General features: G+C 35.2%; 2 protein-coding genes across 17 annotated transcripts in view; both read right to left on the bottom strand.

The window, feature by feature from the left end:
* The window catches only part of LOC308632247 (uncharacterized protein C2orf42), a 33,986-nt gene extending 32,048 nt beyond the window's left edge, over positions 1–1,938 (bottom strand). For 4 of the 8 annotated variants that reach the window (XM_081264171.1, XM_081264169.1, XM_081264164.1 and 1 more), the window contains exon 1: positions 1,684–1,818. The gene's annotated coding sequence lies outside the window, so the exon portion shown is untranslated. The other 4 variants (XM_081264166.1, XM_081264168.1, XM_081264167.1 and 1 more) reach the window with 4 other exon arrangements.
* An 8,003-nt stretch (positions 1,939–9,941) lies between these two features.
* TIA1 (TIA1 cytotoxic granule associated RNA binding protein) overlaps positions 9,942–27,303 on the bottom strand; it is a 30,125-nt gene continuing 12,763 nt past the window's right edge. For 2 of the 9 annotated variants that reach the window (XM_081264173.1, XM_081264177.1), the window contains exons 3-13: positions 24,419–24,517; positions 23,462–23,516; positions 23,260–23,292; positions 21,955–22,042; positions 18,810–18,885; positions 14,531–14,639; positions 14,044–14,139; positions 13,839–13,923; positions 13,342–13,465; positions 12,186–12,331; positions 9,942–10,480 (exon numbers count right to left, since the gene is read on the bottom strand). In XM_081264173.1, the coding sequence (XP_081120299.1) occupies positions 10,354–10,480; positions 12,186–12,331; positions 13,342–13,465; positions 13,839–13,923; positions 14,044–14,139; positions 14,531–14,639; positions 18,810–18,885; positions 21,955–22,042; positions 23,260–23,292; positions 23,462–23,516; positions 24,419–24,517 (1,038 nt within the window). In that variant the 3' untranslated portion in view covers positions 9,942–10,353. Of the gene's footprint in view, positions 10,481–12,185; positions 12,332–13,341; positions 13,466–13,838; positions 13,924–14,043; positions 14,140–14,530; positions 14,640–18,809; positions 18,886–19,588; positions 21,908–21,954; positions 22,043–22,553; positions 23,221–23,259; positions 23,293–23,461; positions 23,517–24,418; positions 24,518–27,303 lie in introns of those variants that run through there. The other 7 variants (XM_081264180.1, XM_081264174.1, XM_081264176.1 and 4 more) reach the window with 7 other exon arrangements.

The following is a 27,303-nucleotide window of genomic DNA, read 5'->3' as shown; positions in this document are numbered from 1 at the left end:
AGTAAGGAAGAGGCAAATTTAAAACAAGGTAACAGGGCTAAGTACAGCTCTGTGGGAAAGTATTTGTTCCACATGTTCAAAGCTCTAGGTTCAATCCCCAGCACCACAAAGTGAAAAACAAAAAAGATAACAACAGCAAAAAACCCACACAAACACAAAAAAGCCAAGATAACACTTTGGCAAAGTGGAAAAAAAATAAGAAAATTATCACTGTATTCATGAGAATGTGGAGAAACATTCTATAGTGTTATTGTAAAACTCTTGGAAGAGATGTAAATACAATAAATGTCATATACATACTTTGCCTTAACAATTCCACTTATGATATTGCATGTATTCTCACATGTGCAAAAAGTATATAAAGGATACTCACTGCAGAATTGTCCATAAATACAGAACTATAGAAACAGTCTAAGAGCTCATCAGTAGAGAACTGACATAAGAAAATTTTAGTGTAATCACACAATATGCTATTAAAAAGAATCAGACAACAGCCAGGTTTGGTGCAGACCTATATCTCAAGCTACTCAAGAGGCTGAGTCAGGAGGCCTGTTCCAGGACAGTTCTGCAACTTGGTGAGACCCTGTCTCAAAATAAAAAATAAAAAGGGCTGGAAATCTAGCTCAGTGATAAAGCACCTCTGGGGTCAGTCCCAAGTACAGAAGGGAAAAAAAAAAAAAAAAACAAAAAAAAAAAAAAACATCCGGGGATGTAACTTAAAAGTAGAACACTTCTGATCTAGTTCCCCATACTGCAAAACAAAATAAAACAAGAACTGAACAGATGTATGTGTACTGTGGTTCAAATATCAACGTATATTGTGAAATGAAAAAAAAATCGTAGTACTTTGCTTATAACATGCTATTCTTGGTTTAAAGGGGACAGAGAATAGGGGTGTATACATGTGTATGAACGTTTACTGCCACAGAAGTGATTTGTGACTAGGGAAACAGTGGGTCTGGAAAGAAGACTTACCTTTCACTGTTTTGTACTATTTTAATTTTAATGTGTGCTAGTACCACTTATTACAGATTCTGTATTGAAAGCATATACAAACACTTAACTTGTAAAGACCCTGTATTTGAAAGATGAAAGGTCTCTAAGTAATCTCTTTTTGGCAAATTTACAAAACAGTCTCCTTGGCAAGAGAATGTAAAGGGGCTGGTGATGGAAGAGTTAAGCCCTGACCGCTCCCTGAAGTGGTGGGTTTTCATCCTGGTTCTATCTGGCTGTGCAACTATATAGTTTGCAGAATGCTTTTTAACGCTTGCGAAGCGGTTAGAAGAGAATGAATGACGATCATGAATGTAAATACACACACCGATTACACACACACACAACTACACGAGTACCCTCCGTGTGGATAAGCCCTTTCTACGCATTTACTCATGTAATGCTCATACGAGCCTGTGAAAAATTGCCCATCTTGGAGATGAAACTGGCTGAGATTTAACGAAATTGTCACAGCCAGCGGTCATCTAACATGAGTTTGTAATGTGCTGGATTTCCTGTCAAACCACAAGTGAGAGGAGACGGCACTTTAGCCCTGTACTGCCTCGGAGGGAAAAGACATCCTTCGGGCACACGTCTGGCCGCCGGCCTCCAGGACGCGAAACTCCCGCTTCCGGGGGCCCGCCTGCCGCGAGACGCACATCCCCCGGGACCTGCTTCCCGGCATCCTACCCGCGCGACCGCTCACTTCCGGTACTAAGTAGGCCCAAGCAGAAGCATCACCTCGTCGGCATCCTGTTCCTTGGATAAGCTCTCCGCCAGAATCCCCAGCCCTACACCCCTGTCCCAACGCGTCGGGGCCCTCTCAATACAGTCGTCTTACCGGCCCTGCGCCCCCCCGTGGGCCCCAGGGCCCCTCGCGGATGACCGCCCTCACCTCTTCTCTCTTCGCCTGCCACGGCCTTTTACAAACACGGCCAAACTGTTCGCTGTAACGGCGGTCGTTATTGGTCAGAGCCGCCCACGCGCGGCAAATGCCCACCCACTTCAGCTCGCGTCGTCTTATGGGAATTGTAGTTTTCTACTCCTGGAGAGCGCTGAGAACTTCCGGCAGGATCCGGTGCCGCTTAGGTTCTGTCACTGGATTTAAGCCTACTGGTGTGGAAGGCACCAACGCAACTCCAGGGAAAACCGTTACTTCAGACCCGCAAAAATCATGTTTCTGTGTATAGTTTCACTGGAAATTGATGCAAAAGTCGCCTGAGATTTTCTACTCTAGCGGATGTCGTTAGTGATTTTTGTTTAGAGATCTTGCCCACCAAAGTGCTTGTTGTTTCTATCTCTTGTATGTTTATGATAAGTTATCCTTTCCTCCCTTAATTAGTTTGACCTATTGAACGTTTTCCCTTACAATGAGCCGAAATTGGCCTCCTGTAATCCTAGTTCCAGTTCTTGGAACCACACAGAATAAACCCAAAATCTTTGAACATGATTGGAGACAGCTTCCCAATACAATGTGTCTCAAAGTGAGGACTCTTAGAAAACCCTGTGATGAGATTTTCTGCACCCCTTACCCTAGTCTAGCTGCTTCCTTCTAGTGGCGCTGTGGGCAGGTTCTTTACCACTGAGGAAAAAAAAAATATTTTTTTTTTTGGTGGGTTACTGAGGATTGAACTCAGGGGTCACTTAACCATCAAATCAAAGTCATGGTGATGCACATTTGCCAACCTGTGGCTCTGGAGGCTGAGACAGGAGGATTGAGAGTTCAAAGCCAGCCTCAGCAACTTAGCAAGGCCCTATGCAACTCAGTGAGACCTCTAAAACACAAAAAAGGGGTGGGGGATGTTGCTCAGTGGTTAAGGTCCCCTGGGTTTTATTATGCTTTTCTTTTCTTTTTGGTACTGGGGATTGAACTCAGGGGCACTTGACTACTGAGCCACATCCCTAGCCCTGGGCAAACTAGGATCTGAAACATGTAATAATGGTTGTTATGTGCTTAGCAATGTTAGCTTTGTGCTAAATGCTTTATGTCTCATAAATAACGTATTGTTAAGCCTTATAACAACCAGAATTTTTTTTTCTATTCTGAAGTGCACTTTTCTCATATTTTAGCATGTTTGCTATCAGTGTGACAACCAGAATTTTTGTAATATATTCTCTGGGGCAGGGTTGTGGCTCAGTGGTAGAGCGCTTGCCTTGCATGAGTGAGGCACTGGGTTTGATCCTCAGCACCACATAAAAAATAAATAAAATATTGTGTCCATCTACAACTAAAAAAATATTTAAAACAAAAAAGGGCTGGGGATGTGGTTCAGTGCTTAAGTGCCCCTGGATTCAATCCCGGGTACCAAAAAAGAAAAGAAATTGTTATATACTTTATGCCACGTTATTTACACAAGTGTAAATTAGAATCACAACAGATTTTTGTTATTGATTTCTAACCTAATTTCTTTATGGTCAGAAAACATAAGTTATTTTTTTCTTTCCTTTTGAAACTTTGCTTTATTTTTCTGTTAACTGATTGAATGATAGCTTCTGATGCTTAAAGTCTTCTTCTTTCCTTCCTTTTTTGGTGGTACTGGAGATTGAACCCAGGGGCCCTCAACCACTGAGCTACATCCTCAGTTCTTATTTTTTCCCCATATTTTTTATTAGTGTATTATAGTTGTACAGAATGGTGGGATTGGCTGTTAAATATTCATACATGCACACAACATTTGACCAATATTATCTCCCAGTTTTTCCCCTGCCCCTTCCTATTCTCTTGCCTCTATTCTGATCTCAGATTTTCATGAGATCCCCCCATTCTTTTCTTTCTTCCTCTATAGATTTCACATGAGAAAAAAATAAGACCCTTGACCATCTCAGTTTAGCTTATTTAACATAATATCCTCAAGTCCCATCTATTTTCCTATAAATGACAATTTCATTTTTCTTTATGGTTGAATAAAAGTTCATTGTGTATATGTACCATATTTTCTTTATACATTCATCTAATAATGGAAACCTAGGCTGGTTCTATAGTTGACGGCTATTGTGAATTGTGCTGCTATAAACATGGGTATGCATGTATTTCTGCGATTACTTAATTCCTTAGGATAAAGACTCAGAAATGGTATAACTGGGTCATATAGTTGTTCCATGTCTAGTCTTTTGAGCAACCTCCACTCTGATTTCTGTAGTGGTTGTACTAATTTACAATCCCACTAATAGTGTATGTTCCTTTTTCTCCACATCCTAACATTATTGTTTGTATTCTTTTATTTAATAATTTTTAAATATTTATTTCTTAGTTTTAGATGGACACAATATCTTTATTTTATTTTTATGTGGTGCTGAGGATCAAACCCAATGCCTCATGCATGCCAGGCAAGCATGCAACCACTTAAGCCACATCCTGAGCCCCTATTGTTTGTATTCTTTTTTTTTTTTTTTTTAAAAAGAGAGTGACAGAGGAGAGAGAGAGAATTTTTTTTTAATATCTATTTTTTAGTTTTCAGCAGACACAACATCTTTGTTTGTATGTGGTGCTGAGGATCGAACCTGGGCCGCACGCATGCCAGGCGAGCGCGCTACCGCTTGAGCCACACCCCCAGCCCTATTGTTTCTGTTCTTGAAGACTGCTGTTCTGACTGGTATGAGATGAAATCTCAGGGTATTTTTTATTTGAATTTCCCCAATTTCTAATGATGTTGGACATTTTTCATGTTTGTTAATTATTTGTATTTCTTCTTTTGAGAAGTGTCTGTTTAAGCTCTTTCTACATTCTTGATTTAATCCTGTCAGAAGAGTAGCTAATAAAGATTTTCTCCCATTCTGTAGGTTCTCTTTTCACATTCTTGTTTTCTTTGCTGTGTAGAGCTTTTAAACATTTTTGGTTTTTTCTTTTGGTACTAGTGATTAAACCCAGTTTTTTTTTTTCTTGGCGGGGGGTGGGGGGATACCAGGGATTGCTTAACCATTGAACCACATCTCCAGCCCCTTTTAAAGTATTTTATTTAGACAGGGTCTTGCTAAGTTGCTTAGGGCCTCACTATGTGCTGTCTTAATTCTCTGCTTCTCTATGGAACAGATAATACTATTTCCATTTTGCAAATGAGAAAATTAAAGGAGAGTCTTTCTCCCCATTGGTTTGTCTCCATACTTAGAATACGCTTTTTGTGTGTGTGTGTGGTGCTGGGGATTGAACCCAGGGCTTTGTGCATGCTGGGCAAGCACTCTACCAACTGAGCGATTTCCTCAGCCCCCAGCATTTTTGATTCATCAATTTAGTATTACCTTTCTATTATTATACGCATCTTAATTCACAGACCCTTGCCAATAGAACTCTTTTTTTTTTTAATTGAATCCCATTTCAGAGTTTCCCTTATTATGACCAGTACATGTTTTTTTTTTTTTTTTTTACATCCTCCATACTGCTATAAAAATGTTCCATTATCTAACTCTGCACAGTTCAACCTAATAACAAGGTCTACGCTTCTGACCATCAGTGTAGACTGGCTGCCAAGTGGTTTCAAAGCCATCATCCTAGCACTTCCCTTTATCCATTCCTGTGCTGAATCCCATCTCTAGACACTCCATCATACTTTCTTTTTTCCCCATACTGGCCCTACCACTGAACTATATATATCCACAGTTTTGGTTTTTTTTCCATTTTGAGAGAGGGTCTTGTCAAGTTGCCCAAGATGGCCTTGAACTTATCATCTTACCTTAGCCTCCTCAGTGCTTAGGATTATAGGTGTGCACCACCATGGCTAATTATACAAATTTTTGGAGGCAATATCCTATTGACCCCTCGTTTTCAATGTTGCTGTTGAGAATCAAAGTCCAGTATTATTCTGTCCTTTTTCCATTTCACAACTTTTAGAATGTTCCAAAATTTCTTAGTGGTACAGGTTTTTAATTCAATAATAGCTTTTTTATGATCCCCAAACCTATCATTTCATCAGGAAAAAATTTCAAATTCCACTCACAATCTCAAGTTCTCTTCCTGGAGGCTGATTAGTTGTATACTGTCTCCTAAATTGGTCCAACATTTTTTTCCCTTTGCTTTTTTTCCTCCATTTTTTAAAAAACTGGTGATTATATCTGTACATAATAGTGGGATTTGTGGTTGCATATTCATACATGCACACAACGATTTGCTCAATACCACCCCCCAGTATTTCCCCTTTCCCTCACCTCTCTCCTCTGTTCTACTTATCTCTCTTAGATATTTTCATGAGATTTCCCCCTCCTCCACCTTTCTTATCCTTTTCCTTTAGTTTCCACATATGAGAGAAAACATAAGACTTCTGAGTTTGGCTAATTTCACTTAACATAATAACCTCAAAAGAATTGGAATGCTTTACAAATTTGCCTGTCATTCTTGTGCAGGGACCATACTAATTTCTGTGCTTTTCCAATGTTAGTATGTGCTGCCAAAGCAAGTACTTCTCTTTGCTTTTGATTTCTATTCAAAGACTTTTTTTTTTAAGTTGTAGATGGACAGTATGCCTTTATTTTATTTATTTTTTATGTGGTGCTGAGGATCAAGGCAAATGCTTTGCCCCAGCCCATTTCCTTGTCTTTTAGTATTTCTGACTGGCACAATTCAAAGTAGGGTAACTAATGGCCAATTTTTGTTTTTGTTTTGGTGGAGAGTTTCAAATGTCAGTGCCTGCCTTTTGGTAGTCATTCAGTTTTTTTCACAGAAGGATTCTCCAACATCTTGCCTGGTGGATATATATATATTCTAGAGCTGAAGAAAGATAAGATGCTAGGGAATATGAATTTATACAGTAAATGTTCCTTTTCTGTACAGCATGGCCTAGTAAGGAAGTATACTGCTTCCTTTTTTCAGTTGAATTCTTATCAGAGTAACATTAGCCTCCCATTTCAGAAATCATTATTACTGGTCAATCTTGGTAAAAATCTCAGTTCCAAATCCAGTGCTGCAGATGACTGAATAAAACAGAAATTTTTAATAACTAAAGGGTACTCACTCAAGGTAATCCACTATAAATATTTATAGACTTTATATTTGGTTAATTCCTTATATGATATCTATGTGAATTAAAGTCTCCAAATGAAAGGAGAAAAATCCTATTCAAATGGAACATACTCAATCATTTTATTAAAGCTTTTAAATTAAAATTCAGAGTTTTGGAGTTATGGTCTTTAAATCCTAAACACAGCAGTCAAAATGGAGTGGTTGAAATAAGATGTAATAGGAATAACCCACTATAAAGGCATAAATGTATCTAGAAATCATTTAAGAGGTTTGCTTTTTTATTTTCTATAAATACATTTTTAAAAAATATTTATTTTTTAGTTGCGGTTGGACCCAATACCTTTATTTATTTATTTTTATGTGGTGCTGAGGATCGAACCCAGGGCCTCACACGCACCAAGTGAGCGCTCAACTGAGCCACAACCCCAGCCCCAAACACTTTTTTTTCCTAATTCACTTAGTGAATTTAGTCACTCCCTTTGTAAGTGCAATCTAGTCCTTTTCGATTGCCTTTTTAAATGGGACTCTAATGCATACATAAAAGGAAGATGACCAATCACAAGAATAAAACAGGAGAATAAAAACTAGAATGTGAATCTCATTTTCAACAGGAGACAATATTAACAAGGAAAATGAGACCCTAGTTTCACATTTAGTTAAAACTGCAGAATGCAAATTCTTTGTGGTATTAAACAGCTAACCCAATGCAAACCACGGTTTTTGGAATAAGAATTAAAATATATAAACATCTGAATGAGTGAATATAACAATTGGCTAGACCAAAAAGAAAAAAATTCTCACACACAATAATCACTGCCAAGAAGATCCCACAGGTTATAGAAAACATAAAGGAACTTTAATATCCAAACAGGGTAAAGAATTCTGGATTAAAATGACCCATTAAGAGTGAATTATTTCAGGTTCTTTACAGTACCAGAAAGTCTGAATGCATATTGCAGAGAATGAAATTATTAAAAATTTTAATTTCCTTACCTGATACTAATTCCAGTATGATTTTTTAGACTGAAAAATCTTTAAATGACTTGTTTTAACACTAAGGTTTAAACCAAAGTTAGCAATGTTTCTGAAATATGAATTTGTTCAGTAGTGACCTTTTCATTCTGAATACTGGGTATCTCTTTCTCCTCAAAAAGTAGTCAATGTACAGTTGAAAGCTTGTACAGTAAGAAAATATACTGGCAAATAAAAACTGTTACTACTTGAGATAGTCAAAATGAGAAGAAAGCTACACTTGTGTTCAGATTAAATTACTTATGCCCAAACAACTTACCCTGCAGTCCATGAGTGTATAGGAAAATACTTTTTAATAAGAGAAAAATGAGGCTTCTAAAATAGAAACATAAGCCAGAAGAATCTAAAAATAGCTTCCTGATATTTTATTTTGAGTATTTAAGCTGCTTTTGGTTGCATGCCCTGATCTGTAGAAGTTAACAAGGAAATAACATTTCCAAGTATTTAAAAAATTTACTCATCTTCCATAAAGCAACTTTTAATGTATTATCAACACTTAAAAATACACAGTGACTTAATGAAACATCAGTACAACTGCATAGAATTGAGCTCCAGAAAACTATACACTTACAAGCTGTCTTTCCTGGGCTCTGGTTTACAAAGTATTATTGGCTTAGAGACCAGCTTAGAGTCATTTGTCCTACCTGGAAGATACAGGCCAGGAAACTCATTTGACTTCACAGGCCTTTTCGGTTCCTAAATAAAATACTGGGAGCTCTCGGAGAATCTTAAAAACCACCAACCTTTTAAACACATACACTGGGGACCCTTCCTCTCTGTGAGTCAAGGAGGATTTGTGACCTTCACTGAAAACAAAACAAAAATCACATCTCCCACAACTCTTCTAAGAGACTCTGAAATGTACTAGAAATTTCAAAACTAGAACAATGCCATCAAAGATTAAACCTCTTAATGCTTGGAGCCACACCAAAATAATAAAATTGGTAACTCCAATAAAACAGGTACCCAAAGAATCAAAATAGTGATTGCACTGAGGATTCTCTTCTTTGAAGGCTGTTTAAGGAGGTAGGATTTTAAGGTTTTCTTTTCTTTTTTTTTTTTCCTTTTGTTTGTTTTTATTTATCTTTTGGCCTCTGAACATTTAAAAAATGCTTTGCCCGGCTGGTCCTTCAGGCTATTTTTGGAGTTTATAATGAACCCCAAGCCTGACATAAGGATATTCTACAGTTTCACAGCTATCATTTGTACATATTAAGTTGATTTACTCTTTTTAAGTAAATCTAACTAGAAAATGGCAAATTATATTCCTTTACATACAACTTTGTGTCTCAAAATTCTTGAAAAACAAGAGATGATTTTGTATTCAAAGACTACCAAAGTATGTATTTGATATTCACATGCAAACAACCTAAAACCTTATAAATCTTATGTCAACTCTGCATGATGCCTTTAAAAAGGAAATGACATACAAAGTTTGGTAACTGTGCAAAATATTAAACTGCTAAAACATTTTACATAATGAAATAATACATGTAAATGTATAAGTTGACACATGAAAGTTACATGGCATAAGAACTTATCACATTTCAGAGATTTTTCTTGAGTAACAAGTTTTTGTTTTTACAGTTCCTGGTACACAGCAAAGTTTATCACAGAAGATAAAAATCCTTTTAAACAAATCCAACGGAATTCTTGAGGCACCTTCTCATATAAAACACAAGATGAATGCAATTATCAATCCATCTGAGAAAAGTTTTCAATCTAAGTGAACATCATTTTTTTTCCATTTAACTATATTTTACAGAACTTTAATAAGGCAAGACAAATTTGTGAAAAAATGTAAATACAAAAATGATGTAAACTAATAATTTATATTTAAAAACCCCAAGGGGTAACAGTGAAGATGGGACAGCTCAAACAATGCCTATTATTTTTTTAATCTAAAACAGAATTGTGCACAAGCTGAAGATAACAAAGAACTTCTAGACTTTGCACAGTTTTGGTTTTTCTTTCTTTTTTTAAAACCATCTTTACATTACATGTTTTAAATCATATCAGGAATGCAAACTAGAACTGCACACTACTTTAGTGGAAAAATGTTCAACATTGTGCAATTTTCTGCCTCTTAATTTTTAAAAAGTGGCAGCAATCCCTGCATTTGTATTTGAAACAAGGATCTGAGAAACTTTATCAAAAAAGGTAATGAAGGCAAAAATTGGCAGACATCCAGCATCTTGTTTCTTTTTAAAAACAATGTGGATGATAAGTAATTTCATGATTAAAAAATGAATCTTTTAAATAAATACATTGTATCTGATATTTGCACTGACTGATTTGATAAATCTTTTAAGTAAACAACGGCTTTACTACACTCCCTGTAGCCTCAAGCCACTGGCTTTATATTCTAGAGTCCTTTTTCACTGGGTTTCATACCCTGCCACTCGATACCCCGCTGGCTGATTAGGCAACATGCTGCCATTCTGTCCTTGAGGTGGCTGTACTCCGTAATTTGGTCCCATCCAAGGTGCAGAAGACTGTGTCTGACTGGTAGAGAAGGTGAAAGAAGCAGAAGAGAAGGGACATCTACCAGTTAAAACAATGCAATGCTAAGAACAAATCACAACATGGAAAGGGAAACATACTTTTTCTTAAATCCAAATATAAAAGTAACTGTAAAGCCAGAGAAAGTAAACGCAAAAGTAAAGTAAAAAAATCTATATATTCTCCCTCTGAGTTGTACTTACACTGAGTAAGTTACTACCTGAAAGAAACTCCATCATTTGGTATAATAAGTACTAGCATTTAGGGCTGGGGATGTGGCTCAGTGGTAAAATGCTTACCTCACATGTATAAGACCCTAGGTACAATCCCCAGCACCCAACAAGATAAAACGAAAAAACTAGCATTTATATTACTTAAAGAAATTAAAATAAGTATGAGCATGTGTATCTCATAAATTTTTCAACATTGTATGTGGTGCTGAGGATCAAACCCAGTGCCTCACGCATGTGAGGCGAACACTCAGCCAGTGAACTACAACCCCAGCCCCTATACTACTCTTTTGTTTCAGTTGCTGATATGCTATTAGAAAGAAGACGACCAGGGACTGAAGAAACTTCAGGGCCAAGTGAGCATGGCCAGGGCTGCAGTGGCAAGAACCAAAAGCACCTGGGAGGCCAGGATAATGCTGGTGGCATGTATTATTACCATAGAATCAATTTTGACAAATAGCACTTGGTTACTTTCGAAAGATGGTATGAGGTATTACCAAAAACTGTCAGACTTAATAAACCAAACTGTCAGACTTAATAAAATTGAACATTGGTCAGTGAGCAGATAAAGTGCTGCCAAAACAAGCCTGGAACTGCTGCCACCAGTGATGTGGTGCAATTTAGCTACTACAGTTCTGGGAAAGGGAAAATTCTCAAAGTAGCCAGTCATCATCATCATCATCAAGTCCAAATTCCTCTCTAGAAGAGCTGAGGAGATTTTTTTTTTGTGTGACTATGTCCTTGGTAGCTAAAAGCCATGTGGAGAGAAGTTCACTAAATGCGAACAAATACTTTACTCTTGGGTTGAAAAAATGTGCATCTAAGAATGGCTAAGTGACCATTAGTCGTCTGAAAGGCTTAACAACTATTAAGCACTTTTTCCCCTCACTAAAAAAATTAGTTGATTTTTTTACCAAACATTACCAGAATTTGTATGACTCTGATTATACTTCAAGGCAACAAGTTTCTAGGAAAAATCACCAAGAAGAAAAAAAAAAAAACCCAAACAAAAAAACATCCCCCGCCCCCACCCCGGGCAGTACTGGGGATCGAACCCAAGGCCTGCACATGCTAGGCAAATGCTCTACCACTGGGCTACATCCCCAGCCTTCTAGGCAAATTTTTAAAGATAATTATTTAAAACTATAAATTAGGCAGGCATAGTAGCACATGTGTTTACTGTCAAGACACTCAAGAAGCTGAAGCAGGAGGATTCCAAGTTTGAGGATAGCCTGGGCAACTTAGTAAGACCCTCCCTGTCTCAAAAAATAAAAAGTTCTGGGGATGTAGCTCACTGGTAAAGTGCTCCTGGGTTCAATCTCCAGTATCAAACCAAACCATAAATTACTATTCTAAAAGTAAGTCCTTCAAAGGTTATAGTTGTGCTTTGCATAGGGGGCCACATTGCCTACTAATTACTTAAAATTTCTTTTGGACATTTTCGAATGTTAATAAAGCAAAAGGTCAAACATGCTTACTTAAATCCCTGCTGGTTCCATGCCTGGCCATACATTCCATATGCAGGTACTTGCCATCCATTAGGCATATACTGGCCAATCTGTTGTGCGTTTCCATACCACTGGCCCCACTGGCCATAAGCTTGTGGATATCCAATTTGATTCTGCTATTAGGTAAAATTATAAGAGATAAATTAGTATTATTTAAAATTATTTGTATATATGCAGCTCTTGATATACCACAAATACTTAACAAAACATACATAAAACATCTTTATAATTAAAATGACAGGATAAACAATAATTTAGTGGTTACTAAAACAAAACAAAACAACAACAACAAAAAACCCTTAGGGCCGAAAGGCATGGCCCCTGCCTGTAATCTCAGCAGTCAGGGATACTAAAGCAGGAGGATCCAGAATTCAAAGCCAGCCTCAGCAATTTAGCAAGGAGCTAAGCTACTCAGTCACACCCTGTCTCTAAATAAAATACAAAAAAAAGGGCTGGGGATGTGGCTCAGTGATTAAGTGCCCCTGAATTCAATCCCCGGTAACAAACAAACAAAAAAACCCTTAGGTTCTCCTGCTGCAACTCTACATCATTTTCTATAGTCTATAAGGCAGTGATAATGCCCCAACAATAAACTTAATATAATGTTTAAGTGTTTGTTAAATTATTTACTTAAATGAAGAAATCTATATAGTTTAGGATTTTCTTACTCCCACCTCTCTGCTCCACTTATAGCTTCCTCAAAAAAATCAAGTTTAAAGTTGCCTAGAAAAACAAAAAACAGCAAAATCTGGAAGAAATTCCAAGGCGCTAAACATATTTATAGCTTTATTTTTTAATCAGTTGAGTCAAGCACACCTGTGAATTCTCCAAATAGTATGTGAATAAATCTACCAAGTATTAAAGACTTAATGCCCTGTTAGGTTTGTCAGAGCATTTTAAAATTCACTGTGTGAGCATGAGTCAATTGAGGCAGTTACACTCATCATGTCAGCACTGCAATCCATGAAAACACCACTCTGGAACTACAATACATATAGGAAGAGCTCTTATATATTATGAATTGAACTAGAAACTTATTAACAAAGATTATCAACAATTCTCATTTTAAAATAACCTTACTAATATTAACCCAGCAATTACTTCCCAGAGTTCAGGACCCTCTTACCTGTTGCACAGGATTTATCATATCAAGAGTTTCTTTGCCCCAATAGCATTTCACAACATGACCTTCAATAGTAGTACCATTAACAGAAACAATTGCATGTGCAGCACTTTCATGGGAATTAAACCTATTGAAAACAATATTAAGAATCAATAAAAATTCTTTTAAATTGAATTTAAGAATAAGACCTATTTTTAAAATCAAGGCAAATAAACTCAATAGCCGTTTGGCAGGGGAAAAAAGATCAAGATGATCTTAAGGTATAACAAGCAGTTGGTTGGTTTTCTTTGCCATTTCTTTAAAAGATCTTTTAGTTCTGGAGAAACTTTTCTAAATAGAGGATATGTTGGAAGAAGGGAGAATAAAACATACAGGAGCAAAAATGCTATATGCTAGAGAAATTTCCATGTCTTTATAAATGAGGTAAATTCTTAAGAAACCATTGTTAAATGTTCAGAAATTATTTGAAGGGGGAAAGTTTTCACAAAAACCATCCCTACCTCACAAATGAATATCCTTTATCTGGAAAGACTCGAATTTCCATTATTTGCCCAAATGGTGAAAAAGTCTGACGCATTAGTTGTTCTGTTAGACAAAAAACAAAAACAAAAGAAACCACACTCAGTTATAGTAAAATCCTACAAATATTAAGCTTCTCAGCTTAAAGATTAATTTCCAGATAGCACATAGGTAAAGCTCCCATACCTGTTAGTCCAGAAGTAACACCTCCACAGTAAACAGTACAGTTGCTTGGACTAGACTGATTTACAACCTCATCATATGATAGCTGTTTAGTGTTTGCTGGAGAAGGAAAAAGTTTTACATTTTCAATTCATTAAATAAATGTTCAGAAGGACAAAAGCAGCATTAACTACACTACTATAATAGCAATATTTGATCAAAATGCTTAGAGAACACACATTACATTTGACATTAGGATTAAACCTCCCCCAAGAATGTCTAAAAAATTACCCAGTATTCTCTATGTAATAGGAGACTTGACATTAGAGATTGAATATCATTTACTATTTAAAAATTACAAAAATGAAAACTAAGTACATTTTTGAACAGTAGTCTTGATTTGCTTCTCATCTATTTCTGCAATAAGTCTCCGGGAACAGCTCTAACATTTACAATCTAGTGTATTTTTCTCCAAAATTCCACATTTCCTTTTCTTCTCCAATACACCTACACTCATATGTACTCTTTGGAGCTGGAGGCTTTCGGGTTGCCCAGTTAGTTCTGATTTGTCGTCCACCAAGCCATTGGCCACCCATCTGTTGAATAGCGTTTTCGGCATCCTGTTCCGCACAATATTAGAAATGACAAAGAATATACCATTAGTAGATGGTAAACAACTTTTAGCGGTAGACATAACTTTGTGCTTTTTGTTAGTGTTTTTTAGTGAAGGTACTTTATTAAACATACAATATATGACATCTTTCTAAAAATGCAATGGTGATGCTAGGCACCATGACGCATGCCTAGGTAATCCCAGCAGCTAGGGAGGCTGCCAGTCTCAGCAATGGTGAGTCACTAAGCAACTCAGTGAGACCCTGTCTCTAAATAATAAACAAAATTAAGACTAGGGATGTGGCTCAGTGGTTGAGTGCCCCTGAGTTTGATCCCCCACCAAAAAATGCAATGGTGCTAAACTGGGTGCAGTGGCACACACCTGTAATGTCAGAGGCTGGGGAGGCTGGGGCAAGAGAAGCCCCTACATTCAAGGGCAGCCTCAGCAACTTAGAGAGACCCTGCCTCAAAATAAAAAATAAATAGGGCTGGGGATATAGTTCAGTGGTTTAGCTCCCCTGGGTTCAATCTCTGGTATCACTCTCACACACACACATATACACACAAACACACACACAGCAATGGTGCCTTTTAATTATCTTTTTTGGATATTAGACTTTGGTAACATTAATTATCTGAAAAAGTCCGAGTCCCAATCCCCTAATAATAAGGTAGCTATCATCAACTTTATGCAAAAACTCAACCTAATATAAATAAAAATTTTATTTTACACGATCCCAACAAACTTATTTGGGTTTCTAGGTACTAGGTTAAGAGCTGGGAATACACTGTGGTAGGAGGACAAAAAGCAATTATAAATTGTGATAGGTACCATGACAGGAACAAAATACTAAGATAAATAATATGGGCATGGGGATCTATTTTAGACAGCATGAGTAGGAAAATGCTTTTTTTTTTTGGTACTGGGATTGAACTCAGGAGTATTTGACCATTGAGCCACATCCCAGCCCTATTCTGTATTTTATTTAGAGACAAGGTCTCACTGAGTTGCTTAGCGTTCACTTTTTACTGAGGCTGGCTTTGAATTCGTGATTCTCCTGCCTCAACCTCCGGAGCCACTGGGATTATAGGTGTGTGCCACCGAGCCTGGCAGGAAAGTACTTTTTAAAATGACATAATCTGAGACTGTGAAGAGCAGAAGCTAGCCAAGTCAAAATAAAGGGGAAGTAAGCCCCAGTAGATGGAAAAGCACTGCCAGTTCTAAGGCAGGAAAGAGTTTGGTCTGTGTCACAAAAACATGTGGAAGATTAGTTTCAACAGAATCTAGTGCATAAAAAGGGAGAGTGCCAGAGAACTGAAAAACTTTAAGAAAGTGCATCATGATCTAATCTGTTTTCTTTGGTAGCAGGGATTGAACCAAGAGACTGAGGCTATTATAAAATATATTTTTTATTTTGAGAAAGGGTCTTGCTAAATTGCTTAAGGCCTCATTAAGTTGCTGAGGCTGGCTTTGAACTTGAGATCCTCCTGCTTCAGCCTCCTGAGCCATTGCGATTACAGGCATATGTCACCATACCAGCTTGATCCATGTTTTAAGGGCATTCTTAGTGCTAGAAGAAAAATGATTTAGGGAAATGGATATTAAAAGGAAAAGGACATTTTGAGACTACTTCAACATTGTAGATTTTTAAAAATGCTGTTGGCCAGTAGCTGTGGCTATAATCTAAAAGAAAGGCCAACAAAATGGGGTACTGGGGAGGACACAGTAGGCAAAAGGGGACAAATCTAAGATAATTCCTAGGTTCCTGGTTCAGAAGTTGGAAGGATAGTGTCAGCTTTAACTAAAATGAGAACAGACTAGGAGGGAGGTGGGGAACAGGTTTGAGGGATAAATGAAGAGTTCTGTTTATAAGTTTAAGATGTCTGTGACTCATCTAAACAAAGACCATTTGATTTTAGTTCTTACTAAATATGCATTCACTAGTAATTTTTTAAATAGTAGAAACTTACATTCCATATTCTCAAATGGGAAAAATGAGTTCTAGCCCACCCAAACCTGCAACTTCATTTCCCTACATTGTATTAACCACCTTCAAAACCTATGAATTCAGGGCAGGGGATGTGGCTCAAGCGGTAGCGCGCTCGCCTGGCATGCGTGCGAACCGGGTTCGATCCTCAGCACCACATACCAACAAAGATGTTGTGTCCGCCGAGAACTAAAAAATAAATATTAAAAATTCTCTCTCTCTCTCTCCCCTCCCTCTCTTAAAAAAAAAAAAAAAAAAAACCTATGAATTCAATACCCTAAGGAACTCAAATTAATTGTGGCTATTAATCCATCGTATAAATTGTTTATCTTTCCAAAATATTATACTGTGACTAACAATAAAGTAAAACTATGCTTCATAATTATTTTTATTTTCTCACCTTATAGGAAAAATATCTTATAATTGATAGATGGGACACGTACATGACTGATCTTGTTTCTTTTCACTTGTTAAGATGCTTTTACAATTTCTAAACTTTTCTTCTAATATATGGGTTCTTTCCAATACTATAAGCTTACCTATTTTCTTCACAGATTTTTCTTTTTTTAGAAGACAGTTATATTTCATATAGTAAAGATGATAGCTATACTATACATTGACACAACCACTGGATCATCTGATCAGAAGACATAAGTTGTTCTGAGAATGACTGAATTATAATTGCAGGACATTTTATATTTTCTTTTTTGGCCTTGCTAGCCATATCTAGGCTTTTAAAGCAAATTTCTAATTTGGACAGTAAATTTGGGGCAAATGATCATAAGTAGTTATAGTACATATCTAGATGGTAAAAGTTCATAGGAATAATCAGACATAAGGTCAATGTAAGTAGACATAGGAACTAGAAAAAAACGATTTTTTTTGAGACAGGGTCTTACTAAGTTGCCCAGGCTGGCCTTGAACTTGACATCATCCTGGGATTATAGGTGTGCACCAACATGTCAAGTTTGAAAAACTTTTTATTTTTATTTTTTAACTTTTAATGGTTCAATCTAAGGTACTCTAATACAGAAAATACATTGCTTTGTATTCATCTTAGGCAACTACCTGTCTTAATATAATGGTGAACAATAAAATTCAAAGTTTAATGCAAATGTAGTATATGCTGAAAGATTTGTACATATAAATTCTCCTGGACTGGGGTTGGGGCTCAGTGGTAGAGTGCTTGCCTTAAACGTGTGAGGCACTGGGTTCAATTCTCAGCACTGCATATAAATAAAAAATAAAGGTGCCTCAACAATTAAAATAAATATAAATAAATAAAATTAAAAATAAAATAAATTCTCCCACATGTATCCCTGTAGTTTTGCAAGTGTGATCCTACTTCATTTAACTGCTCTGACCTTTAGTTATATTAAAAAGTTTTAAGCACTTAATTATTTGAATTGATAATATACTTACATTAATAACTACAACACAATGTTCAGTGTATTACTTCATCTGCTTGTTTCTCAACAACTACCCCAAGACCCAAAACCCTGCTAAGAGACTTTTTTATCCCTACAAGGGAAAAAAAAAAACCCAAACACACTTTAATACAAGTCCCTTTCCTTTTAATGAAAATTAGCTTTCCAGTTAATAATACCTATAGAAATCTTTCTACAATGAGTACGCTACCCTTCCTTGTCTCTACAAAAATCAGAAATTTCAAATTAATGCAAATTGGGGTTCAGTAACTATTTGTAGAATGAAAGGAAAATATGAGAAGTTTCAATACAATGTATTATTTTTTTAAAGAGGTTCTCAACCATCACAGAATTTTATTACTTACTTTTTAATTACCCTGGAAATATAAAAGGGGAATAACAAGATTTTTCTTTCTTCTTTCCTTCCTTCTATTTAGGTGCTTGGGGATTGAACTCAGGGTCTAGAGAATGCTAAGCTGTGATCTACTATTCAACCATGTCCCCAGTCCCCATAACAGAGATTTTTAACATCTACTTTTGGCTGATAATTTAAATATCTTTACTATGTATATTCTGAAACACTGTATCAGTACTTTGTATGCATCACATGTTAAATAAATGTTGACTAAATAATCAGAAAGGAGAAAGAAGATATCTTCTAGTGAGGGTGCTAATTATTGGCAAAATAAAAGATGTAAGAAAAATAAACTTTTTACATCCTTTACTCTTAAAGCACTGCACATGCACTTCTGATTGAGCTCACCCATTTGTTGAAAAAGGAGACAAAGCCATATCCCTTAGACTTTCCTGTTGCCATATCTTTTACCACTCGGGCATCTCTGAAAATAGAAACACCAGAAGTTTAGGTTTGCAAACTGTCTTCTAGATATAAAATGAAAATTTTATATACAACTCATTTTCAGGTTTCACCTTCATTAAAGTAAACCTTTAATGTAAATTTACCTTTTAATCTACAAATTTACATGTATTAACAAGTGAGGCTTTATGTTATAAACATGCAAATCAATAACTTCTTAAATATTTGTATATATTATTCAGAAATTGCCTCCCATTTCAAAATGTTTTTTAAACTTTTAAATATTAGACATTGTAAAAGTAGCTATTCACATGAATTATTTAACCACTTTTAAAGTTTCCAGGCACATTAAATATTGGCTTTCTTTAACCATGCAACTTATAATTTGCTATTTGATACCATATTCTACCTAATCATAAAAAAGTAAAATAGAGAACTGGAAATAAAAGAATTAAAAAGTTGTATATTCCCTAAACTAACTAAATTATTTCATTTTCTCGGATCAATTTATACCCCCCACTTTTGGGAATGGTAAATTTTGAGAACTTCATAATTTGAGAAATGTTAAATCATTGAAGAAGAATACTAGATACACTTCAGTTTTAAAATATACAAGAAGATTTTATACTGAATTTTATAATAGCATTCATATTAAGATTGATTGGAAACTATAAGATATAAAAGCAAAATTTTAAAAAAGTCAGAAAGTAAAAAAGCACGCCAACATTTATCCACTGTGAACCGTAGCTTGTAGTTAGCCAGGGCAATTCTGTCCATTCTTCAGAGACACTCTGCAAAATAACCAGAGCCCTATTATTTGAGATTGAGTAAAAACCCAGCCATGATAGCTAAAACTCCATACCTCAAAAAATTGGACTCATATTGTGCTTCACAATCTGCTTTTAATTTAGCCAGGTATGTCATAATGCTTGCTTTCTCAGGACACATGAACAAAACAGGCACTTTTATAACAAAAACCCAAGTCAGAAAGCCATGCAATGTAATTTCATATTAAAGTATACATAAGCATATTTTAGATCAATATAGAAATTGATTTATTAAGTGTAGTCAAAATGACAAGAAGTGCTGGTGAAAAGGGAAAACTAAAGCAAGTCACTTTACAAAATGTAAAATTAACTTATTAAATTACCTGTATGGTACACATGCATTTAATTTGGTATGTGATTCACTTCTATACCAAAATATGCTACATTACCCTAAACTCAAGAAACATGAGGAGTTTAAGTTCTATAAATTAGGGAAGTATTATATTTCTTATACTAAATTTTTAATAGGCCACTGTTTATTATATACCTTCTAGAAAATAAAGCACTGTTAAAGGCTCCCTATTAAAAATGCCTATCATGAGAACCCTTCAACATATAGTTATTACTTATCCTCTTAACAACCACCACCACCAAAAATTAAAGAAAGAAAGAAAAGTCAGGAAAATATGCTGCCAGTTGTTTTTTAAGTTTAGGAAAACTAACTCCTTATATAGCCTAAAACTCAGACATTACATAATACCTCAATATAAAATTATAACATTAAAGAAAGGCCTTACCAAGAAAACAACTAATGTACACATCAGTAATTGTGGGACCAAAAGAAAATCTACAGACTGAAAATATGATGCCAACATATTTAACAAAACGAAATTACTGATCCATGATTTAAAAAATCATGAAACTGTTAAAAAGGTTATTTAAATAATAAATAAAAGGTTATTTAAAATAATCTTTATTTAATCCCAAACTAAAATTCTCATTTTTTGAAAACCTGCTTCAATCAAAATCAAAGCATTTAACAAAACAGCTACTTAATCTGTTTGCAATGTTAGATAGAGGTTTTTCTTTTTAAAGCTTCAGGAAACATCAGTTTCCAAATATACTCAACTGTTACTTATTTCTCTCTGAAAGGCTTCCCTGAAAAAGCAGTAGCAAAGACCTAGACCAAGGTTCTTAATCCTTTTATGGTCCTGTGACTACTCTGAGGATAGGATGACATTTATATTCTCCACACCAAAATGAAAACAAACACAATTTTGCAAGGAATTTAGAGGGTCCTTGAGATGCCAAAGGTTAAGGCCCTGCAAGTCTAGATTTTTGAAAGCAAGCTAACCACTACTGAAACCCTTAGACAGACTAAGAGGAACTATTAAGAAATTAAAAGAAAAATGTCAACACTAACAAGAGTCCATTTATAAGCACTAATCTGTGACTGCCTTAAAAAGTTGGCCATACTAATGAACTGTAACTCTTCAAATGAAAACTCCCCAAATTCATCAGCAATGCTACTGGCATTTATTTTGCCGTCTCCTCACCTCCTTATTTCTCTCTTGGTCTGCTTAATACAAACCAAAGTGAGAACTTCCTTTTACTTATTCTTCTATCTGAAACAATACTGAAGCACTAGAAATCCTAAAAAAATTTCTTTCCAAATTCAACCATTACTCCTTAAAAGGTACTATAAAAAATTTTTGCTATTCTTATGCTAATATGGCATGCTTTTCAAAGTATTAAAATTCTTCTATGATGAATGCTACCTTGATTGAGATATATATGGGCCTAAAATGTATAATTATTATTAAATGCAAGCAAGATAGTGCCTTATAAAATACTATAAAGGCACTATTATTGTTAACAGTTAAAAAAGAGGGTAAATACTTTGGAGATAAACTTAATAGCTGCCTTTAGATACAATTGTTAAAAATTCTTTTTGTTAAATTACATTAACACAAAATGCATGGTATCATAGAAGTGCCCAAATAATTCCTTAATCATAAATCTAAGTTACTATAGATTATTATCAAGCCAGCAAGACACCTATAAGAATCTATAATATGTACAATGCAAATGTCTCTTAAAAACTAATGCTTAAAATCTTTGAAAAAATAGTTTAAGATAGAGATCAAAGATTTATTAATGGAAAAACAATTTTTTGCTCTTAAAGTCTTGAATGGTCTCTAAACAATGTAATATACTATAATTCAAGAGTTAAAAATTAATGTCCCAAATTCACAATAGAATTATTTTTATTTCTTTTAAATTGTTTCTAACTAAAAACATTTTATTTATCTTCTGCTACTTACGATATTCTTCCAAATGGTGCAAAAGCTGCTTTTATATCTTCAGTTGTAATTTCTGGACTGAGATCACCAACAAAGACATGGAAATGATCTTATAAGGGGATAGAAGGGGAAGTGAAAAGAAAAATAGAACTTTAGAATTTAAAAAAGACCAAAATTTATACAATAAAGCAATCTTAATATAATTTATGGATTATAATAAAGTATTTTAAAAAACTATCCTATCTCTATAAAAAGCCTATCAATTTTAAACGTAATACATCGAGGTAACAATATAGGAAAGATTCTTCTAAAAAGACTATGATATAGCTAACTGAAAACTGCAGTTATATTTCTATTTATAGTCAATTATACTGGTCTAAGAGAATAAACTAATAATATATAACAAGCTTCAGTACTGTAAAAATTTAAAGACTTAGTTAACATTCTGAAAGGAATTATTTACTTTTATTCATTTTACCACTATATGAAGGCTTTACAAATTAAAACAGTGGTATTAATTTATATAGACTAGATTGGCCTCAGTTAAGACAATTTACTGAAGCTAGCTACATCATATACTTGGTTTAACCATATTTTGTGAAGAACAATCAAAGAAATACCTTGCATTGCAACAGTTTGATGTTAAAGTATTTGACAGTTTTCTCAAAAGCCAACAGTTTTGGTTGCCCAGACATTACACCATTCAGTTTATGTGAATCCATGTGCAAGTGAACTAAGACTGAAGGCAACAGAATGAAAACAGTAATCCCTTCACTTTATATCAGAACCATTAAAAAAGCATTGGAGAGAAATAACCATCCTATATGTGAAACTTTTCTAAAAAAGACAATTCTCAAGAAACACAAAAAATGCAAAATTTTTGAATACTTTAAAATGGTCACATATGTATAAATATATAATTTTGATAAAGAATATTTGGAAAGAAAAATTACCCCTATGTGGTAGGCCTCAAGCAACATATTGGGTTGCTCTTCCGTAAAGTTTCAGGAGCAACTCAAACACTTGGAAGATCTGTATATGAAGCCCAGGTGACCTCAAGGAAGCAGGGTATCTTGTCTTTTAGTTGGTGAAAGTATTTCTAAAACATCAGCTGCTACCAAGAGAATTCCTTGAACTAGCACCACAGTAGTGGACAAGTCACACTTGGTCAATGCTGGGAGGAAGGGGGAAAATATTGCCAAAGAGACATAACAAAGAGATTACTACCTAATCCCTCCCCCCTCCCATATCAGACAAAAAAAATTCAGGTGGTTAGTGAATACCCTTTCAAGAGATTTCATTTTATGTTTAAGAAGATACAATTACCTTGTGAACGCTGTGTGCTGACAACGGTACTACCTGATGACAAAGATTAGATTTGTTCTTAAATTTATTAACACAAACACATTAAATCATATCTTAGGATAACGATCAAAACATTACTGCAAACATGTACGTTTATATGTTTTACAATAAAACTACTGGGTATAACAAAAACAAATTTTCAAAGAGTATAAAATATACTTACTGCTTGTATCTTTCTTTTGACTGCTGGGAGTAGTTGCCCAATTCACTTTGACTTCCTAAAAAAAAAAAATTTTTCTACATTTATATTCCATAAAAACAAAGCTCAAGGGCTGGGGATGTGGCTCAAGCGGTAGCACGCTCGCCTGGCATGCGTGCGGCCCGGGTTCGATCCTCAGCACCACATACAAAGATGTTGTGTCTGCCGAAAACTAAAAAATAAATATTAAAAATTAAAAAACAAAAAACAAAGCTCAAAATCAGATTTGTATCTATGAATACATAAGAAAGATATGTCTGAGATGAAACATTTTTCAAGTTGTCAATGGACATTCATCTATCTATCTGTCTATCTATCTATCTATCTATCTATTTATATGTGGTATTGAGAATTGAACCTAGTGCCTCATGCAAGGCAAATGCTCCACCACTGAGCCACAACCCCAGCCTCTCACGTTTTTTTTTTTTAATATTTAGTTTTTGGTTATTGGCGGACACAACATCTTTGTTTGTATGTGGTGCTGAGGATCGAACCCGGGCTGCACGCATGCCAGGCGAGCGCGCTACCGCTTGAGCCACATCCCCAGTTCCTCAAGTCAAGTTTTGATGCTCATCTTTTGACTTATATTTATGCCAATAGCTTTAACAAATCCTAATCTTTATACATTTCTGTTAATATTCAAATAACCTTTTTTAAAAACAAATAGTATCAATGTATGTTTTCCCTTAGTTTCTTCCAAGCTTTAGTAATTCAAAAATATTTTAGCACTTACGTTCAAGCACCATGCATGATACCAACATAAACACAGGCCTCTCCCCTCTAAAAGCTTTATCCTGCCATTTTAATATTAAATGTGAATGACTTTTTAGGATAAAGTGAACATGTTTCTAAAATGGAAATGAAACCATATAACTTAAAATTTACCAGCACAAGTCACCTTTTTGAATTATGACAGCTTACCTTACCCATTATCTTCCGCCCATTCATAGCAGCAAGTGCTGCAGCTGCATGACGATGTTCATGAAACTCCACAAAACAATATGGATCGTTTCCAGCTGTCTGTTTTAAGAACAAATACACAAGTCAAATTTAAGCTTTATTCTCCCATTATTTTAAAACTATGTGCAGATTTTTTTTTTGGGGGGGGGAGTGGGGAAGGCAGGTACCAGGGATTGAACTCAGGGGCACTTGACCACTGAGCCACATCCTCGGCCCTATTTTGTATTTTATTCAGAGACAGGATTTCATTGAGTTGCTCAGCACCTAACCATTGCTGAGGCTGGCTTTGAACTCGAAATTCTCCTGCCTCAGCCTCCGGAGCCGCTGGAATTACGTGTGTGCGCCACCACACCTAGCAAGATATTTTTCTTTTCTTTTTTCAAGTATCAATTTTAGTTGTAGATGGACACAATACCTTTATTTTATTTGTTTATTTTTATGTGGTGCTGGGGATTGAACCCAGTGCCTCAGGCATGCTAGGTAAGCACTCTACCACTGAGCCACAACCCCAGTCTCCTAGCAAGATATTTTTCTTATAAATTAAGTTTTATATACTTCTCAGGTTATGGAAAATGAATGGTATACTCCAAAAGTAAATTTTTAGATTAAAAAGTTAACACTTAAAAAAAAACAATTTTTATAGGAAGTTATCTTCTTAGGCTTATACTACAATGCTGTAGCTTTCTTTTAATAATGACTAAGTGTACTAAGTGAAATAGTTACTCTATTTATTAATATTTACTAATACATACTAATACTACGTATGTTTATTTGCCCCCATAAACACATAACCATTTCTTTCAGGTACAGAGTTTGATTAACATTCTTAAATTCTCCTTTGATTTCTTTTTTTGGGGGGAAATTGTGGTACTAGATGCTGAACCCAGGGCCTGATGCTTGCTAGACTAGCACAATACTACTAAACTAAACTATATCTCCATCTCTTTTTTTAAAATTATTTATTTTGAATCACGGTCTTATTAGGATGATAGGCTAGCCTAGAACTTCTGATCTTCCTGCCTCAGCCTCCCAAGTAGTCTTTTGCCATTTTATAATTTTTAATCCTGTTGGTTATATATTAGTTTAATTGCTACAACTGTACACATCCCCTTACTGCTTCTAACTTGCTGAAATTCTTAGCCAACTTCTTAGACCTGTTTCTAAAATATAGGTAAACAGGCTCTGGAAACTAAAGAAGTTCTCTGGTAAGTAAAGTTTAAGAATGGGATTTATGTATGTACATATGTATGTATATTTGTGGTACCGGAGATTGACTTATAGACTTCAGGGATTAGCCCTTTTTATTTTTTATTTTGAGACAGGGTTTTGCTAAGATGCCAAGGCTGGGCTCCAACTTGAGATCCTTCTGTCTTAGCTTCCCAAATAGCTGGATTACAGGCACATGCCACTGTACTCAGCTAGAAGTTTTAGAAGGTGGACTTTCTGACACAGATATTTTGACTATTTAGAAAGCTTTTAAAAATCCACTCCCATCAAAAAAAAAAAAATTGTAATCTCAACTAGATTAGTATCATATAAATTTGCTCACTGTGGGCTGGGGCTATAGCTCAGTGATAGAGAGCCTGCCTTGCATGTGTGAGGCACTGGGTTTGATCCTCAGCACCACATAAAAATATATAAATAAAGATATTAAATTTTACTTCTCACTGTGATGACAGAAGTAGAATAAAAATCTAATAACAACAAATAAAACCAAAATGCTTTAATATAAAAAAATTATTCTCTGCTGGTATTGGGATAAGATAACTTGGATGCTTTGTTTTTACTTTTGTTGGGATGCTGGGGACTAAACTCAGGGCCTTGAGAATGCTAGGTAAACATGCTACACCCAAGTTGAGCTACACTCAAACCAAATATGTAGTTTTATTATAAATTGAAGCAGAAAAAAAGAAAAATTCTAATATATTATACCTATCAGTGCAAAACGCTAAACAATTTAATAGTTCATTTATTTCTTTCTGTAATCAAAGCAGAACTGATTCAAAATTCAAAAATGGCAAACACATAATTCAATATACTGGGACTACACTTTGTGTTAAAAAAATTAGAGAATATAAAAATTATGTAATTCAAACTAATGATAAACTTAATGAGAATTCTATTACAAAGATCAATGTTCTCAAGTATAAGAATGTGGTTAGGGCTGGGGATGTGGCTCAAGCGGTAGCGTGCTTGCCTTGCATGCGTTCGGCCAGGGTTCGATCCTCAGCACCACATACCAACAAAGATATTGTGTCTGCCGAGAACTAAAAAATAAAATATTAAAAATTCTCTCTCTCTCTCTCTCTCCTCTCTCACTCTCTCTTTAAAAAAAAAAAAAAAAAAAAAAAAAAGAATGTGGTTAAAAAAAGTAGCTTGCAATTAAGATTAGAGCAAACAGATGGAAAAGATCATGCATGCTAATTTTTTTAATATTTAATTTTTAGTTGTAGATGGACACAATACCTTTATTTTATTTTTATGTGGTGCTGAAGATCGAACCCAGTGCCTCACACGCTAGGTGAGTGTTCTACCAATGAGCCACAATCCCAGCCCATGCATGCTAATTTGTATCCAGAAAAAAACAAACTTTTCAAGTAAAAATAAGCTAAGCATATATACATTATCAGCATGTATACTCAGGAATATAAAATTCCTCATCAAATTTAAAAAAATTTGTTTTTCTATACATATTATCATTCAGGGTTAATACCAATTATATGAATAAATTCTATTGTTTTCTCTACCTATTAAGGTCTCTACCTAATTTTGAACTGCCTAAATCTGAGAAAAACTTGACCCTCAAAAATAAAATTAAAAACACTTTCAGCCAGGTGTGGTGGTAC

The sequence above is a fragment of the Spermophilus citellus genome (assembly GCF_964194105.1).
Source record: "Spermophilus citellus genome assembly, chromosome: 13".
In the NCBI taxonomy this organism is placed as follows: Eukaryota; Metazoa; Chordata; class Mammalia; order Rodentia; family Sciuridae; genus Spermophilus; species Spermophilus citellus.
This window is presented reverse-complemented; position numbering and strand designations above follow the sequence as displayed.